Raw genomic sequence first — 17,008 nt, 5'->3', positions numbered from 1 at the left:
TCGCCTGTTTGTGAGGGCACAGCTCCTACAACCTAATTGATTTCGCTAAGCCACATCTCTTAAAGGTTCTACTCTTTCAACATTATCACATTGGGGACCAAGCTTCCAGAAAGTGAATCCATGGTAGAAAAATCATATTTAAATGTCAACAATTCCTTTCTAACACTTTCATCACCTGCATTACCTTCTGCTTACAACTACATTCTGTACCCCTTTTGGTTCATGCTAAGATACAACTCCTATCACTCAGCACTCTCCACACACGCAGTCAGAATCTCACTTTACCTTCCAAATGCACTGAACTGTCAAGGATGCTACAAATTTTCTCTTAATGTCCTAAGCTCTATTATGATTATGGCCATACGACACAAGGCAGTTTATGTGACTACAACTATTTGTGTCCATGACTTTACCTTAGAATAAATAGCTGAGTTTTATCTATCTTAACACAATACCATGCAAACTGTTAACGACTGTATATTTGGTGTTATGGATGAGTTTTAAGAAAAGTGTTTTTTGAGGGTGTACTGTCACAAGTAGTGACAAATGTCTCTGATATCATGACGTAGTACAAATTGTGAGTATCCTTTATCCAAAATGAAAGTGCTTCAGATTTTAAAGTTTTTCAGATCTGGAATATTTTCATAGATCTGACTGGCTGAGCATTTTCTAAATCCCAAAACCTGAAATGTCCCCAAATCTAAAATGATCAGATGTGATACTCAAAGATGTTTATATGGATGCATGACCTGTATAAGTGAAACATTACTAAGTCTTATCACATATAAGTCAGCCTGACATTACACATTCTATATTATTTCCATATTAAAATGGTGATCTGCAATCTATAAAATTATGTCTAGTACACACTATAGGAAACTTGCAGTGTTCCATGATTTTTTAAATCTTCCTTTCATGACACTTGATTAATCTGGTAAAATCATTACCTTATGATGGGTTATTGTCTGCTGTTGTTAAATTTAGACTACTGCTAAATGTGGTCTCCAACCCTGCCATTTCAGTGTTTTGCCTTGTGCTAGCAGCAGGTGTACACTGTGAGATTTTTAACGCAGAAATGTTGATCAGAATCACAGAAAGTTTTATTTTTGGTTCCAAATGTCATATTTTTCTGAATCTAGGTTTTTTTTTCTTTTTCTGTCAAATAACAGAAGTAGGACTGATTTATCCCTTCTTAAAAGACAGCATCTTCAGAACTCTTGAGTTCATGTAAAATGATAAAACAAGCTAGCTGCCTGAAAGTAAATTATCTATGATTGTATTATGAAATTCAAAAACAGACAAAAGCAACCTATATCCTTTTAAGTAAGAAGAGTGGTTCCAATGTGAAAGTAGAAACTAACTAGGAAGTGGCATGAAGAAGTCTTTGAGCAGTGATTCCATATGAGACATACAATAAAAATGTATCAACTTATATATGACGGACTTTTTATCACAATGTGCATATTTTATGTCAATAAAAATATTTTTATAGAGAAGTAAGGAAAAGATAATGAAGCCATTTTACCAGCAAGGAAAGAAGAAAACATGAGTAAAAAACACACATCCCTAACAGAATGATTATAGACTTTACCCTGCTGTTTGTCAATCTCAGAACAACTGAATGTAAGTTATCCACATTTCTACAACATTTCTATTGTTCTGGTAATTAGGTTTTGATAAGTTATACAGCTGAAAAAGATTTCATGGAACACAGAATTAAAAGTTTATTTTGGCCCCCATTTTTTTTTGAAATTCATGCATAGCTTTTCCATAGTATGCATTTCCCATGACTTTGCTGAAGTTCTCTCATATACATGGCTTTCAAACATTTTGGCAACAAAATAATCTTGTTTTTAAATTCCAGTTTCCATGAACTCTTGAAGTATTCTTATATAACTTTACATTGCAATTGTGAAGAAAATTTTGGTAAACATCATGAATATAGGTAATATAAATTAATACATTTTTTTTGTGCAGCACCATGGCTGAGTGTTAACAAAAACATTTTTAACCACAAAAGTATAATGTGTCAGGACTTCACAAATTTGCTCTACACAAGACACCAATTAAGTAAAACTGATCTATGCTGTTACAAGGTGATCGAGTGTCCTGAATTTGGGTGGAGGGCTGTCAGTAGCAACAGAAAACAGAGCAGCAGAACATTTGGGGTAATGTATTTCATTATTCTTCATCTGACGCTGATGGTCAGATTTTAAAATTTCATGTGACAGATATTTATGAATATTTTTCTGTGTGTACATAACAGGGAGATAAAACAAATCAAAAAGAACACAACCTACCCCCAATATCTATATGTATAATCAATAATTACTATACATATTTTACGAGTCAAATTGTCAATGCTGGCCTAATTAGGGATAGAAGTAACATGGGGCCAGTGACAGACACTCATAGAGAGGTCAAAAGGAACTGAATTTAATCTGTTTAATACAGTTTTTTTCCAAGGAGCACCTCCTTGTACAATTTCAAAACAAAGACAGAAATATGTCTAGAGACATGACAAGTGACATTCAAGGCTTGTGATTTAAATCCAGTTAAAACAATTCTATAGGGCATACTGTACCTGTGAATCTAATATGTTAGAAATTTCTTGTGCTCCAACATTTACTTCATCCAACTGGAGGGAAAATAAATTTCTGGCAACCTGGACAAAATCTAAAATAGAACATATTACATTAAAGAACATAGCATTTAACCTCATCTAAATAAACCCTACACTTTTCTAAATTAAGTTGGAACGATGCTTTATAACTCATGATTCAAACTGAACTTACATAAATCATCTGAAAACAGCATTGGTTGAGCTTACAGGTAAATGTAAGTTCCAATAAGAAGAGGCAGGAGTAGGTATTTAACAGAAACAATTAAGATGCCCTCATCTCCCGTCAAGGTTATACTCTGGTCTTGGCTCTACCCAGTGCAGACACTGGGAGGCAGTGGGAACGGCTCAAGTACGGGGCTCTTGCAACTGCATGGGAGACCAGACTATGCTCCTTAGTAATGGCTGCAGCCCATCTGGAGAGTAAACTAGACACAGGTGCTCTGTTTGTCAGCCTATTTGTCTCAAACAAACAAAAAATAATTTTAAAAATGTAAAGTGAGTCTAAGTGACTTAAACAAAAAATAATTAACTGGTTTAACTTAACTTCTAAAAATAAGAATAATAATGCAACAAACACATGTTTAAGACATTATTTAATCCTCCAATTCATGTATTATGAGGACTTTTTTCCTAACATGACAATATTATGACATGGCTTTTCAAGCTGGAGGGATCTGACGTTTAATAATAATAGCAGCAGCTAATGTTTATTTAACAGCCACAATATGCCAGCTATGGTGCTTAGCAATTTCATTTTCACAATAATTTTCATTTTTACAGATGAAAAGATCGGGGCTAAGATCGGTCAACCATCTTGACACTGCCCAAGACCACCTGGTAAATAACCGTCATAGCAATCCATAACTTCTTCAGATCCAGAAGATCCATTCATCTCTGTATCCTCACGTACTTTTTTTAATTTCCAAGGGTCATTTTAAGTGTTCTCTGACATTGTATTTTATATTATGTTGGCTTTATTTTACAAATGTATTACCTTCGCTTACCTTGTTACAAATGTTAATTACAATTCATCTGAAGTTCTCTTCTGTCTCCCATTATTCCTTTGCTATTTTCATTTTTGCATCAATTTTTATGTTTGATATTTGGGCAATCTAATTTTATATTGGTGGATTTTTACCAAATTCTTGGAGACCTTGGCTACAAGCTTATTATTTAAGAATTTTTGGAGGGGTTGGGGGAATCCCAGAGCCTATAAAACTGTGTAATAAAAAAAAAAAAATATGGACTGAAAAATTAGACTGCTGGGGCAAGTGCTGTGGCAGAATGGATAAAGCCACTGCCTGCAACACTGGCATTCCATACGGGCACTGGTTTGAGTCTCAGCTGCTATTCCATTCTACCTTCCTACTAATGTACCTGAAAAGGCAGCAGGGGATGACCCAAATGCTTTGGTCCATGCACCCATATGGGAGGGTCTGGAAGGAGTTCCTGCTTTCAGATCACCTCATTTCCAGCCATTGTGGAGTGAACCAACAGATGGCTCTCTCTTCCTTTTTGTCTTTCTTTCTCTCTGTGTAACTCAGTCTTTCAAATAAATCAATCTTTACTGTAGATATCACTGAGCAATCTGGGTGTGTTGAGAGTAATGACTCCCCATATACTTTCCCACACTCGCTTGCTGTTGGCATCTATAGGTCCATAATCTCTTTGGTTTAATTTCTCAAAGAAATAAACTTCTTTTTGCCTCAAGGTGTGAAGGAGTGGTAGTTGCTAGACTACTTTGGAATGGGCAGGGAACAACTTGTATAACTTTGCATACAGAGATTTCTTCAATCCTGTTTTAAATGCCTTACCTAAACCCAGTGGGCAGAAACACCAAATTCCTTCAATTCCTAAGGGTCAGATCAGCTCATGCCTGCCTTACTGAGACATCTTTTCAGATCTTGGGCTTTACCTGCCTTGCCTCACTTACTCATTGACTGTTCCTTGTTTGCTTTCTGTCCTCAGCTAGGATAGTTTTCATTAGGCATGTATTTCTGTTTCTCGCTCTCATTATTTTATGGTGATTTTCAAGAGGTGATGGGAACATAGCTATGCCATCATTATCACTTGAAAACCAAATGGTGAATTCCCTTTCTTTTCTTTAAAGCAATATAGATGCTTTTAAAGTATTATAATGCAGCATTTCCCACATGCATAAAAATTAAATACACATGGTGCCAGGGGGAAAAAGTTACTGATGTAAAAACAAAAGATGTACAAAATACTTCTGTAAAACAGCTTACAAATGTGTGCCAAGAATCCAAATAATTTATTTACAATATGTATTCTATACAAAGAAGGAAAACACCAACAAGCACAATGATAATATAGATTTTGCAATGTCTGTTACTGAGAAACCATAAAACTGTCAAAAGTGGGAAGATTTAATTTTACATTATTATGGCTAAGTGGTACGTTATGCTACTGTTAATAATTATGTACGTATGATAAAAATATTAGCTGCTAGAAGAATTCAAATTAATTGAACAATAACATTAGGATTTTTATATTTTCTATGGTTTCTTTTGTTATTACTAAAGCAATATTTATGAACTAAGCAAAAACAACAATAGAATGATATTTTAGTAATAAATGAAACTATTAAGGTTATTCCTTATGCTGATCCATCGACGGCTACCAATTAAGGAACCTGAAGTAGATGTAGTGTACTTCTCATTCTCTTTTTTAACAAAAATGGGTCACACAAGCTCTTCAACCAAGTCTCCGGGAAATCAAGATAAGCTTAATGTTACCTCCAAAAGACACTGTCCCTTTTGCATCTGCTTGTACTTGCTGTCTCAGGACTTGCTGTTGTTCCTTTGTAGGCTGAATACCAAGATAATTTAGAGCCTGGAAAAAAAAGGTGAATCTTTTTTTTCAAATGTTTAAAGAACAAAACTTCTCATTATAACATTATTTTACAGCCCAGGGGGGAAAAAAATCAACACTGAACAGTGACTGGAATTAGATGCCCAAAGAAAATCTGCTGAAAATTTAGGGATTAATTGCTCATAAAGGATTAGTTTCCCAGCCCTACTACCAACTCAATTGCTTTGTCAGTACAAAGAATGCAAAATTTTATATGCTACAACCTCTTTTTAAAATAAAAAAGTTTTGTTTTACATGAAAGCCACAGTTACAGAGAGAGAGACAGACAGGGAGACAGGGAGAAAGAGATGGATCTTCCATCCACTGGCTCACTCCCCAAATGTCCACACTGGCTAGAGCTGGGATCCAAAAGAATTTTCTGGGTCTCCCATTTGGATGCAAAAGTTCATGGCCTTGGGCCATCCTCTGTTTTCTTGGGCTACTAGCAGGCAGCTGGATCAGAAGTGGCATACACCATGACTAAAACCAGTGTCCAAATGGGATGCTTGGCGTCACAAGTGGAGGATTAGCCTGCTACAACCTTTTCTGAGTGGATAGTTTAATCTTCAATTATTTAGGATTCAGCTACATTACTGTTTTTAAATGTTGAATAATCAAGTATTACTTCACCATACTTGCAGCTATATATATGAAGCCTAACAAACATGGCCATAATGTGTTCACATTTCATTGATTCTAGTTGTAAAACATTATAAGTTTCTTTTTTCCCCACAGAAAATCTATTAGTCTGAATGTCAATTAGATACAAAGAAATTTATTTCTATTTTTATGCTAGTGAATCATTATGATCCTCAAATGCAAAAAAAATCAAATAATTTAAACTCAAATGCCATTCATTTAACTGCAATAAGTAACTTTAAGAAGGTAAAAGCTCTAATACTTTGTTCTCTTACAGAATAAGAATATTTCCTTCCTACTGTTGTCTTACAAAGAAAATTGAAATGTGAAGGATTTACCATTTCCAGTTTCTCAGCCTTCATGCGAACGGAGGGATTTAGGCCAATCTTCTTTCCCCATGGTCCATAATTATCAGTCTGGGCAGGCATAGCACCTAAGAGACAACAGAGCACACATTAATTGGAATCTTAACTGGAATAGAACTTTTCATTTGACAGGATGTATTCTGGGCTCCTGCTCTTCAAAAATAATTCTGGCTAATAAGTTGGCAGTTTTCACTTTTGTTTTCATGATTTTTTTTCTTTAAAATACATCACATAATTCAGTTTTACTTGAGTCTTAAAGGACATAATATAAAAAGATTGGCCAATTGTGCCCTGTTGAGTCTCATGGAAACAAGAACCTAAAAAACAAACATACATCCCACTAGTACAGTCTTCATTTCAATACCTTACTAATTAGCACCACGCTCTAACCAACTGAGCTAACCGGCCACTTTCAATACCTTACTAATTGCAACACAGAGTTTTTCTGTTTCAAAAAGCGAAAAATCATAGATTGAAAATGACCATGATAATACTATGACTCGTAAAAGACATTATGTTATGTCAATTTTGGAAATACTCTGGAAAAAGTCATAAAAATGCAAAGCATTCCAAGTTTACATAAAAGGAATGATTCAGACGCAGAACTTCTTGAGCTAAAAACTTCATGTTTTATTTGACAGAAGGGTTATGTGTGAAACAGCTTAAGTAGATTTTTAAGAGGAGAGGGTCCTGTACTTGTAACCCATTGTCCTGTAAGTTTACATAATCATTTGTCTTGATGTATGAAAAAAATAACATGTCACAGGAAACAGATACTTGTTTTAATATGTCAAAGTTTGTAAAGCAAATTCCGATATTCATGTCCATCCTTACTAAATTGTCACTCTTCTAAGTACACTTCTAAGTGGTATTTTACTAGTTCTACATAGAAACAAGAGGAAGAGAAAAAACTTTTTAAAATGTCACATCTTTATGCAGTGTTTTAATTTTTTTTAATTTCTCAGAGCATCTGTCTCTAAGTACAAAATGATTTGCATTCTCTTTCTTAAGAACATAAGAAGTGCATATGAAAATAAATAGTCTTCCTCTAAAACTTTAACACATCCTTAACATTCTATGTAAAATCTTTAATATAGCTTATAGGTGTCAAGATTAAAAAAAAAAATTGTTACTGACTTTTAGCTCCAAAATGAATTAAACCTTGGAAAAGACTGATTTTAGCATAATAGAATTTTTATAAACCTGATAAAAGTAATTTAGAAATCTCTTTATCATGATAATTGTGGGCCAAGAGATAAAAATATTATGTATGGCTCATATGAAATATGTGAATGTATATATGTATGCATACACATATATTTCTCTTAAGAGAAATACAATCACAAGACTTCAGGATGGTATAAGTGATGAGAATGGAGTAGAATGGCGTGGAAGACCGAACAACAAACACATTAACTTTTCTTGTCATTTTTAGGTTTAGATCTGTATAGCCTGACACTGACACCCAGACAAGGTATACTAAGTGGAAGCATGCTCATTTATAATCTCGGACCAAGATTAACACTGGGTCTGAAGTACTAAATGTGTAAAGGGTTGCAGAGGGGATGAGAACAAGCAGAAGAGAAAGGTAGAGAAACAGACAGGGAGGGAAACACCAAAATCCATCCACACTGAAGTATGCACTTCAGTTTTTCTACATCTGACCGTGATGATTTGCCACATCCAACAGGAAATAATGGAAATGGAGCCCCTATTATGCTAATTCTGGCCAGTCATATGTCAGCTCATTAATCTTCACAATAACGAAAATGATATAGGCATTCCTCCCACCCAAAAGACAAAGGCTGAAAAAGGTAATTAGCCCAAGTCACACATCTAGTATGTGACAATATTAGACAGCAGTTCAATTGTGAATCCAGAAATTAACCTTCCACGTCAATGTCTCTCATTACCAGTTTCTTATCTTGTAGGAGTTGTTACAGTAAAAACCAAGAAAATGACAGAAAACTACTATGCCAACTATGAAGTATCGTTCATAGTTCCAATATTGAAATATTTAATGTAAAAGTCTACTATCTCTATTTAACACTGTGCAGATATGGCTTACCAAAACACTGTTTTCTTTCAGGCCACTTTTGTCTAAACCTTTGCTTTTGAATTAAAACCTTCCAAGGTTCTGTACAGGAATCCAGCATGTTCTGAAAACTCAGAGCTATTTGACCTGAAAAGCCCCTTATGGACAATTTCCCGAATTTGTCCACGGGATCTTTCCATTTCAGCTCCAACCTCCCACTGAGTCCTGTCTGGAGAGTGAGACTTACCAAAGCGCAGCATATTACTTGGATCTTCTATGTTCATTCCTTTTTTTAGGAGAAGAAAGGAAATGTTTTGTAAGAGCAGCATGAATTACATTTGATAAATTGTGTGAATCCTTTGTTAGACATCTTTTCCCATAGGTTTTAGGTTTCAGATTCAACAGACCTAATATAAAGAATTTTAGGTCTCTGATATTTTAAGTAATGGATATTATTTCTTCATACAACATTTCGTTATTAAACACCTCAGGGGTTTGAAACAAACACATGATAGAATAGTCTTCAAAGTTATCTGAAAGCATTATGCAGATTTTAAAAAGCCTAACCAATAATACACTTTGGAATAATTCTGAGAAGAGAATAGATGTAGGGTTATCCGAAGTTTATTTTGTTGAGGTTAACTCTGAAACTCATTTTTTTTTAATGAGTACCAATTGACTGATGGAGTCTTGTAGTAATAATCTAATGGGAGCACTCTACAACGGAATCCTTAAGACAGACCAATCACAATGTATGTTCAGATACTCAGAGGTAATTTACAGCTGACTTGACTTTCATTCAACCACCTGAGAAATAACTCAATTACTATGTTTATGTAGAATAAGATGGAACTGAGTCAATACTATTTCTAACTGAGAAAATGTTAGATTTTAATTGCATTTAATGTTTTAAATACAATCTTCTCACTTAGATTTAGTTTTCATTAACTATTTTTCCATTGTAAAATCTAATACCAGGCCAATGCTGTAGTCTAGTAGCTAAAGTCCTTATCTTGCACACACCGGCATCCCATATGGGCGCCAGTTCTTGTCCCAACAGCCCCACTTCCCGTCCAGTTCCCTGCCTGTTGGCCTGGGAAAACAGTGAGGAAGACCTGAAGCCTTGGGAACCTGCACCTGCGTGGGAGACCTGTAAGAGGCTCCTGGGTTCAGATTGGCTCAGCTCCAGTCATTACGGCTACTTGGGGAGTAAAATCAATGGATGGAAGGAAGATCTTCCTCTCTGTAAATATGACATTCCAATAAAAATGAAAATAAATCTTAAAAAAAAACTAATACCATTTTTTATGGTAACTGGTACAAATTTGTCTTGTTTATTATCACAGGATCTTTTCATCAGATTTGCCTCTTTCAATCACCTGACATCCAGCTTGTATTAATTCTATTTTTTAGTAGTTATTTTTACTTGAAAGTCAGAGTTAGAGAATGCAGAGACAGAGAATCTTCCTTCTGCTGTTTCACTCCTTATATAGCTGCATCAGCCAGGGCTGTGCTGATCAAAAGGAGTCACGAACTTTTTGGTCTCCCACATGGGTGCAGGGGTTTGATGCCTCCCAGGCCATAAGCAGGAAGTTGGGTTCAAAGTGAAAAAGCTGGGACATGGGCTGGTGCTCCAGATAGAAGCTCAACCTATTATGCCATACTGCCCCACACCCTTGGTACTATCCTTTTGCTCATGATGCTTCCTTAACTTAGATCATCTCCTGTCTTCATCCATCATTAATGTTTACCATCTCCTTCAAGTTGCACATGATGTCTGAAAGTCATCATGAATTTTTTTCACTAATATTTTTTACTTGAAGGAGTTATAGAAATAGAGGTAGATACTGAAGAGGAAGTTTGTCCACCAGCTGGTTCTCTCCCAAAATGGCTGAAATGCCCAAAGCTGAGCCAGTCTGAAGCTGGGAGCCCAAAGTTTCCACTGGGTCTCCAACACAGGTGCAAAGGCCCAACACCCTGAGCCATCCTTTGTTGTCTTCCAAGCTTTCAGTGGGCAGCTGGATTGGAGGATTACCCTGTTATGCCACTGTGGTGGTTTAATGTGAAATTTTTCTTCAATGATTACTTCATATAGTGGCAAATTCCTTATAATGCACTAGTTTTGCAGAAGGGCACAAAACTAAACCAATGCTTGAAAGATCTTATTTCAGCCCTAAAACATGTCCTGGAATATTATCTGAGCTGTAAGTAGGTTCTGAAATATTAACAGTAACAGTGAAATATTTTGAGCACATATCATGCACCGAATATGATGCTGGATGCTTAACACACATGATCTCATTTTAGTATGATAAGCTAGGAACAAGAATTTCAACGTTTATGTTTTCACTTAGAACTTTGTGAGAACCACTGTGTCTTCCCTACCATATACCACTTTACTCCTGGCTTTTGTGTAACTGTTATTCATTCATAAACAGGATGTTTATTAGAGTACTAAAATGAGGCATATCTCCTTCCAGTTTACACAAAACACTGTATCTAGTTACTTCATAAAACATGTGTACACACACACATTTAACTTATTTTTAACTTGAATAATGAAGATTTTTAGTATATGCTTTTTTTGACAATACACTCTTTAAGTCTCTCATTAAAAATCTTTTGTAATTTCTCCTATATTTTCTATACACGTAATACATTCAGCAAATGCTTACTGAACAAAAATATGACTAAAAGAGATAGTGAGTAGTTTAATTACTTTAGAAATTCAAGCATATTAAAAACAGTACATAAATAACCTGTCTTATATAATCAAGGAATAAAAGATCTTGATTTCCAAAATTTAACTTTGTACCCACAGTTTTTCATGACTAACAGCTTCATTTATCTCTTTTTGTTCTTATATAAAATCCCAGTTAAAGTGTATATTAAGAGATAGAAATTAATATTAATTTCTAAATTAGTAATTTCTAAATAAATCTCAACAAAGAAGAAGGAATTTTGAGTTAAAGATTGCTACAAAACCATTGATAAATGCTGCCTCCAATCAGAAGGAATTACTAGGAAATTTACTACAAATTTCTGTGAAACGTGTAACTATTTGATTTAAACTAAATCCTCTTTTCTTGGCAATTATCATCTATATAATTCTATCATAAATTAAAATATGGATAGAAATTTGCATTGTAATTTAGTCATAAGTAAACTGGCTTTTCAATTAATATTAACTGTAGCTTTTTAATGCTGCTGTGTCTAACTTTTGGAGAGAATTTTAGGGGAGGGTTTTTTCTTGACATTTGAGCTAATAAGTACAACTTAATTTTTAAAAATCTTTAGGTAATTAACATTTTGTTATTAAAAAAACAGTGTATCACTTTACAGGAACCAACAATGAATTAACAATACCCATCAGAAATTAATACATAGGACAATTTCTTCCAAACAAACAAGACAGAATTATTAAGCTATTTTCCTTTTCTTAATAGGTTTGTTGAAAAGTACATTTAATACACTTCACCAGTATTTCACTACAAGGACAAGGCACCCTAATCTTGATTTATATTAGAATTTTTTGTATTTATTTCAACAACTAATTAATTGTTATGGCTTTATAGACATCACAATGTACTTCAAAAAATTTCAACCTTTTGTTCATGGAAATTTCCAACAAAAGCCATAATTTAACAGAAACCACTGGACAAATACATTCATTTTGCTCTTTCAGTCACTACAGAGAAAGGCACAATGCACCCTTCTTTAAAGTCTATTAAAGTCACATTATGTACTCTTTATTGAGAGAAAATAATTGAAAAAACAGGAAAGAGGAATTAAATGTGCAATTACCTGAATTAGATATATCTGTACAGTTGTTGTCCAAGGCAGTAAAAGAAGTATATTCTGGTTCTCTGCATCCAGTTTTTGTCTGTGAAAGAAAATGAGGAACACACAATGTCATTTTGTAAAGTAGGTCAAAAACCTTGCTAAAGCTCATGTTAACATAAAAACAATGGTTAAAAGATTAAAGCAATATTCCAAAAAAAAAAAAAATGAAGCCACTAAAATTTGGTATATTCATCTTCAAACAGAGCGTTTCAGAATCAATGGTTACAACTGTTTTCAGCTTCACCATGTCCAAGGAGAGCAAAATATAAGGACACACACCTTGTTTTTTCAAAAGGTACTTCAACTTCAAATGACAAAGTACAAAGCCTGACAGAAAACTTTAACACTCTGAGCACATGAACCCCAAACTGAAGCTACCTTTGTGGAATTTATTTCACGGACTTAAAAGCCTACCTGATCTTGACAAGTGGATGCTGGACTCTCTGCCATTGTCCATGCCCGCAATGATGCACATATGACTATTTATGAGGAACTATGCTGTTGCAATGGTTTGGGAGAACTTGGTAGGGGGGATTAAGGGAGAGGGTCAGGGATATCCAAGGGTCTATGGAACTGTATCACAAAATGATAATGATAATGATAATAATAATAAAAGGGAAAAAAGCCTAGCTGAGTTTTCTATTTTATTTACAGCTAACACAGATTAAAAGAATGTTACGTGCTTTGTTGTTACATGTTTATACTTCAAAAGCTTTCATATATTTCTGGTAATATTGACCCTTGTTAGCATGACCTGACCCTCTTCAACCCTGGCAATATTTCCTGGGCCCATTCTCTGTGACATGAACATATTTACTATTTGAACGTATTTTGAAAATTCTTCTACATTCAGCCTGTGTCGTTGAATCTTAAGTGTCCCTCGTGTTGGCTTGTGTATAGTTGAGTTTGCTGTTGATTACTTCTTGTGACAAAAACTAACATATCTGGAGGAAAAGTACAGAGTTTAAACATCTAGATACTGTAAGCTTTTCCTTCAGAGTGGATAAAAGAACTGGACAAAAAAATCAGTAAAGGCACGGGATACTTAAACAATAATGTCGATTAACTTCTAATACTAAGATGAAGCTTCTGCAAGAGAAGACCTACTTCTTATTCTAGACCATAAGGACATTCAACAGCTTAAATAATAGTAGCCAGTTGGAAGAAACTTTCTGATCACAATGGAATTAAATTCCAGAAATGTAAGAAATGGAAAATATTCCCCAAATATTTGAAAATTAAACACACACACATATGTTTGAATAAGTATCAGAAAGAAGAGGTATTATACCACAGATTAAGCTGCTGCCTGGGACACCTCTATCCCGTATCACACTGCTGATTCAAGTTCCCGGCATTCTGTTTCCTATCCAACTTTCTGCTCATGCATCCCGAGAGGCAGCACAAGCCCGCTCAAGTGCTTGGGTGCCTGTCACTCATGCGGAAGCTCTGGATGGACTTCTGGGTTCCTGTTGTGGTCTAACCCTGACTGTCGTGGTCATTTGAGAAGCAAACTAGCAGATGACAGTTTTTGCTATCTCTCTCCTCTCCCTCTGTCTCCTTCCTCTTCTTCCATCACTTTGACTTTCAAGTGGAAGAAAATAAATATTTGAAAAATATATCACAGAAAAAGCAGAGAAATGAGAAAAATATCCAGATAAGAATAAAAAGAGAAAATATAAACTTCAGCTACTTCTTAAAATATTAATTAGTTACATTCAAAACACAGACACAGAGAGAGAGAGGAAGAAGGGAGAGAAGGAGGGTGGGGAGAGAGAAAAGTTATCTACCATCTGTTGTCTCACTTCCCAAATGGCTGTGAAAATAAGGTCTGGGCCAAATCGAAGCTAGGGGACAGAGCTCCCTCGGGCTTGCTCACCTGGGCGGCAGGGGCCCAAGTACTTGGGTCATGACCTGTTGCTTCCTGAGTGCATTAGCAGGGTCAGAAGCAGAGCAACTGCAACTCCAACTGATACTCTGTTGAACAGTGGCATTTCCAAGTGAGTTTAATTCATGGTACCACAATGTTTGCCCCATATGCTCTATTCTATTATGTACTGATTTGTACAGTTAAAAAGGATTATATCAAATTTGATACAGAAATGTATTATGTGATAATATTGTAATAGCACGAATTATACTCTAATGTGAGTTATCAATATCCACCTAGAAAAGATAACTGGGATTGATCTCACTGTGTAGGAAAGCCCAGAGCAACAATGATTGACTAGCTTCAGTTACACATAAAAAAGAAAAGATCACAAACTAAGTATATTAGGCACTGAAACTAAGTATGATAGTTCTAACATAATTGAGTGATATTTTTGCAGTTTCATTTTGTCATGCTGATATTTTCTAACTTATCATGCTTCTGGAAACGGGATCCATTGCTTTGAAAAATTACAGACAATCCAGCATAAAAACTTAAAACAAAAGGAAATAATTCAATGAAATTTTTTTTAATACACAGTAAACCAAAAATTATTCCCTTTATTCTTAACAAAACATGGAAGGGATTCTCACACTGTGTATATCAACATAAATCTAAAATTACCTGATTGATCTTAAAAGAAGGCAAAATGGAATCTTGGGCTTTGGGGGTGGATGAGGTCCTTGGAATTAGCATTTCGGGGGGAGAAGACAGAAGGCTGACTGCTGAGGCTTGAGGGCCATTTTTTCCTGAAGCACGCAGAAAGGATGCGCAGGACAGGGTTTCTGAATGACTGCTGGAACGCTTCTGTCTTATGAATGCTATCTCACAGACAGATTCTGACCTAGGATTAGAGAGAAATCACTTTATGGATATGCCCTGGAATTAGCAAAATTGAGCTCCAAGACAATGGGTCATATCTTACTAAAAATATATGTCATTAGTGATCAGAAATACTGAAAACACCTTAATCACAAATTTTAGAAGGTGTGTTAATTGATTCATTCTGTTTTACAGCTAGAATAGTTACCTCAATTTGGTTCTAGTAATTATGCTTTTTGCTTCTTCAAATGATACACCAATCATAGATTCCTTGTTTACTGAAACAAGTTGGTCTCCTGGCTTCAAACGTCCATCCTAATAAAAAGAGAAACATTTATAAGCAAACTAATACAATTTTTAAATCAGTTATTGAAGTAAAGCATTGCAAATCTTTTGAATAATGTCTTAAAAACAGTAAGTAGAAATATCTTGGAAAACTTCAACAGTAACACATTTCTTTTAAAGTTATTATTATTATTATTATTATTATTATTTTCCATGACACAGTTTTCTAAGTATTGGGATTCCTCCCTTCTCTTTTGTCCCTCCCCATTTCCCTCACCCCTGCCATTTTCCCACATATTATCACAGAAGTATAATACTTCAGTAACTTCTGATTGGGACTGGCATAATTATAGGGTAAAAGCTGCTACATGTAATGCTGGCATCCCATTCGGGTGCCAGTTTGAGTTCCAGCTGCTTCACTTATGATCCAGCTGCCTGGGAAAACACCGGAAGTGCCTCAAGTGCTTGGAGCCCTGCAGCCATGTGTGAGATGTGGAAGAAGCTCCTGATTTTGGTCTATTCCAGGGCAAGCCAAGGCAGCCAATGGGGAGTACCAGAGAATGGAAGAGCTCCATCTCTCCCTCTCTCTCTAACAGCCTTTCAAGTAAACAAATTAAATCTTAACAAACAAACAAAAAAAAGATTAAAGCCTGGTTTGGCAATGTACATGAGAGAAACTGCATGTTTTGTATTTCATTAGGACATTTGCTTGTTAAGGATTTCTTAATGTATGAGGACATAGACCCGTAGAAGCTCAGCATTATGACAAATCTCTGACTTGCCACATAGTAACAGACTTTTCAGAACGTAAGATTCATTCATTTTACCTTCTGAGTATCCATCCATTTTCCTTCTTACCAAGGAAATAAATAAATTACGTATTTACATTTTACAAACTGTGGTCAAGGATCTCAATTATGTAACACTTATCCAAATTTCAGCACATGAGCAAACATTGGTGCTACACATGCTGCCACTCCTCTTCTTAGGGCCTGACTGCCCATGCATACAGAGTGTTAACTGTGTTCTGTTAGTAAGGGCCAGTTGTAGCTGGGTGCTTGGACTGCCTTTGCCAATTTCCAGCTCTGCTGAGAGCCAGGCTAAATGAGTAAGTGAGCATATCCATTACAAAATTTAATGTGGTTGTCAGCAAAGTTTCTCAGACTTCATTTATCTTTTAATTCAAATTGGAAATGAAGAAAAAAATCTACTTCTTTATCAATTCTTAAGATCCTACTCCATCATTAGTACAAAGGCAGAAAGCATTCTATTTCTACAGAAAAAAAAAACTTACATGGTTAAAAATGTAATCTTCATCTTGATGTACTGATGTAACTTCCACAAAACCAAAAGAACATTTTTCCTTAAATTCTTATCTGCTTAAATAGAACCTTTGGATAATTGTCCTCTACTTTGAACTGAATTATTTGTGACTATGGCAATTTACTCCCAAATAAATTGTTATTTTCTTTAAATAATGCAGATAACATTGTCTCTTCCACTGACTAATGAATTTACTGAGAAACTAAACAAATATAAAACATTCATAAATATTCATCAAAAAGTATCCTAGGAACAGTCACAAATATTGTTTA

At 35.1% G+C, this 17,008-nt stretch overlaps 1 protein-coding gene across 2 annotated transcripts in view; it reads right to left on the bottom strand.

Annotated features, from left to right (window-relative positions):
* Positions 1–17,008, bottom strand: part of STXBP4 (syntaxin binding protein 4) — a 150,597-nt gene that overhangs the window by 100,306 nt on the left and 33,283 nt on the right. For both annotated transcript variants that reach the window (XM_058675272.1, XM_058675271.1), the window contains exons 5-10: positions 15,337–15,443; positions 14,931–15,150; positions 12,338–12,416; positions 6,472–6,566; positions 5,380–5,476; positions 2,585–2,676 (exon numbers count right to left, since the gene is read on the bottom strand). In XM_058675272.1, the coding sequence (XP_058531255.1) occupies positions 2,585–2,676; positions 5,380–5,476; positions 6,472–6,566; positions 12,338–12,416; positions 14,931–15,150; positions 15,337–15,443 (690 nt within the window). The remainder of the gene's footprint in view (positions 1–2,584; positions 2,677–5,379; positions 5,477–6,471; positions 6,567–12,337; positions 12,417–14,930; positions 15,151–15,336; positions 15,444–17,008) is intronic.

The sequence above is a fragment of the Ochotona princeps genome, chromosome 17 (assembly GCF_030435755.1).
Source record: "Ochotona princeps isolate mOchPri1 chromosome 17, mOchPri1.hap1, whole genome shotgun sequence".
Lineage (NCBI taxonomy): Eukaryota > Metazoa > Chordata > Mammalia > Lagomorpha > Ochotonidae > Ochotona > Ochotona princeps.
This window is presented reverse-complemented; position numbering and strand designations above follow the sequence as displayed.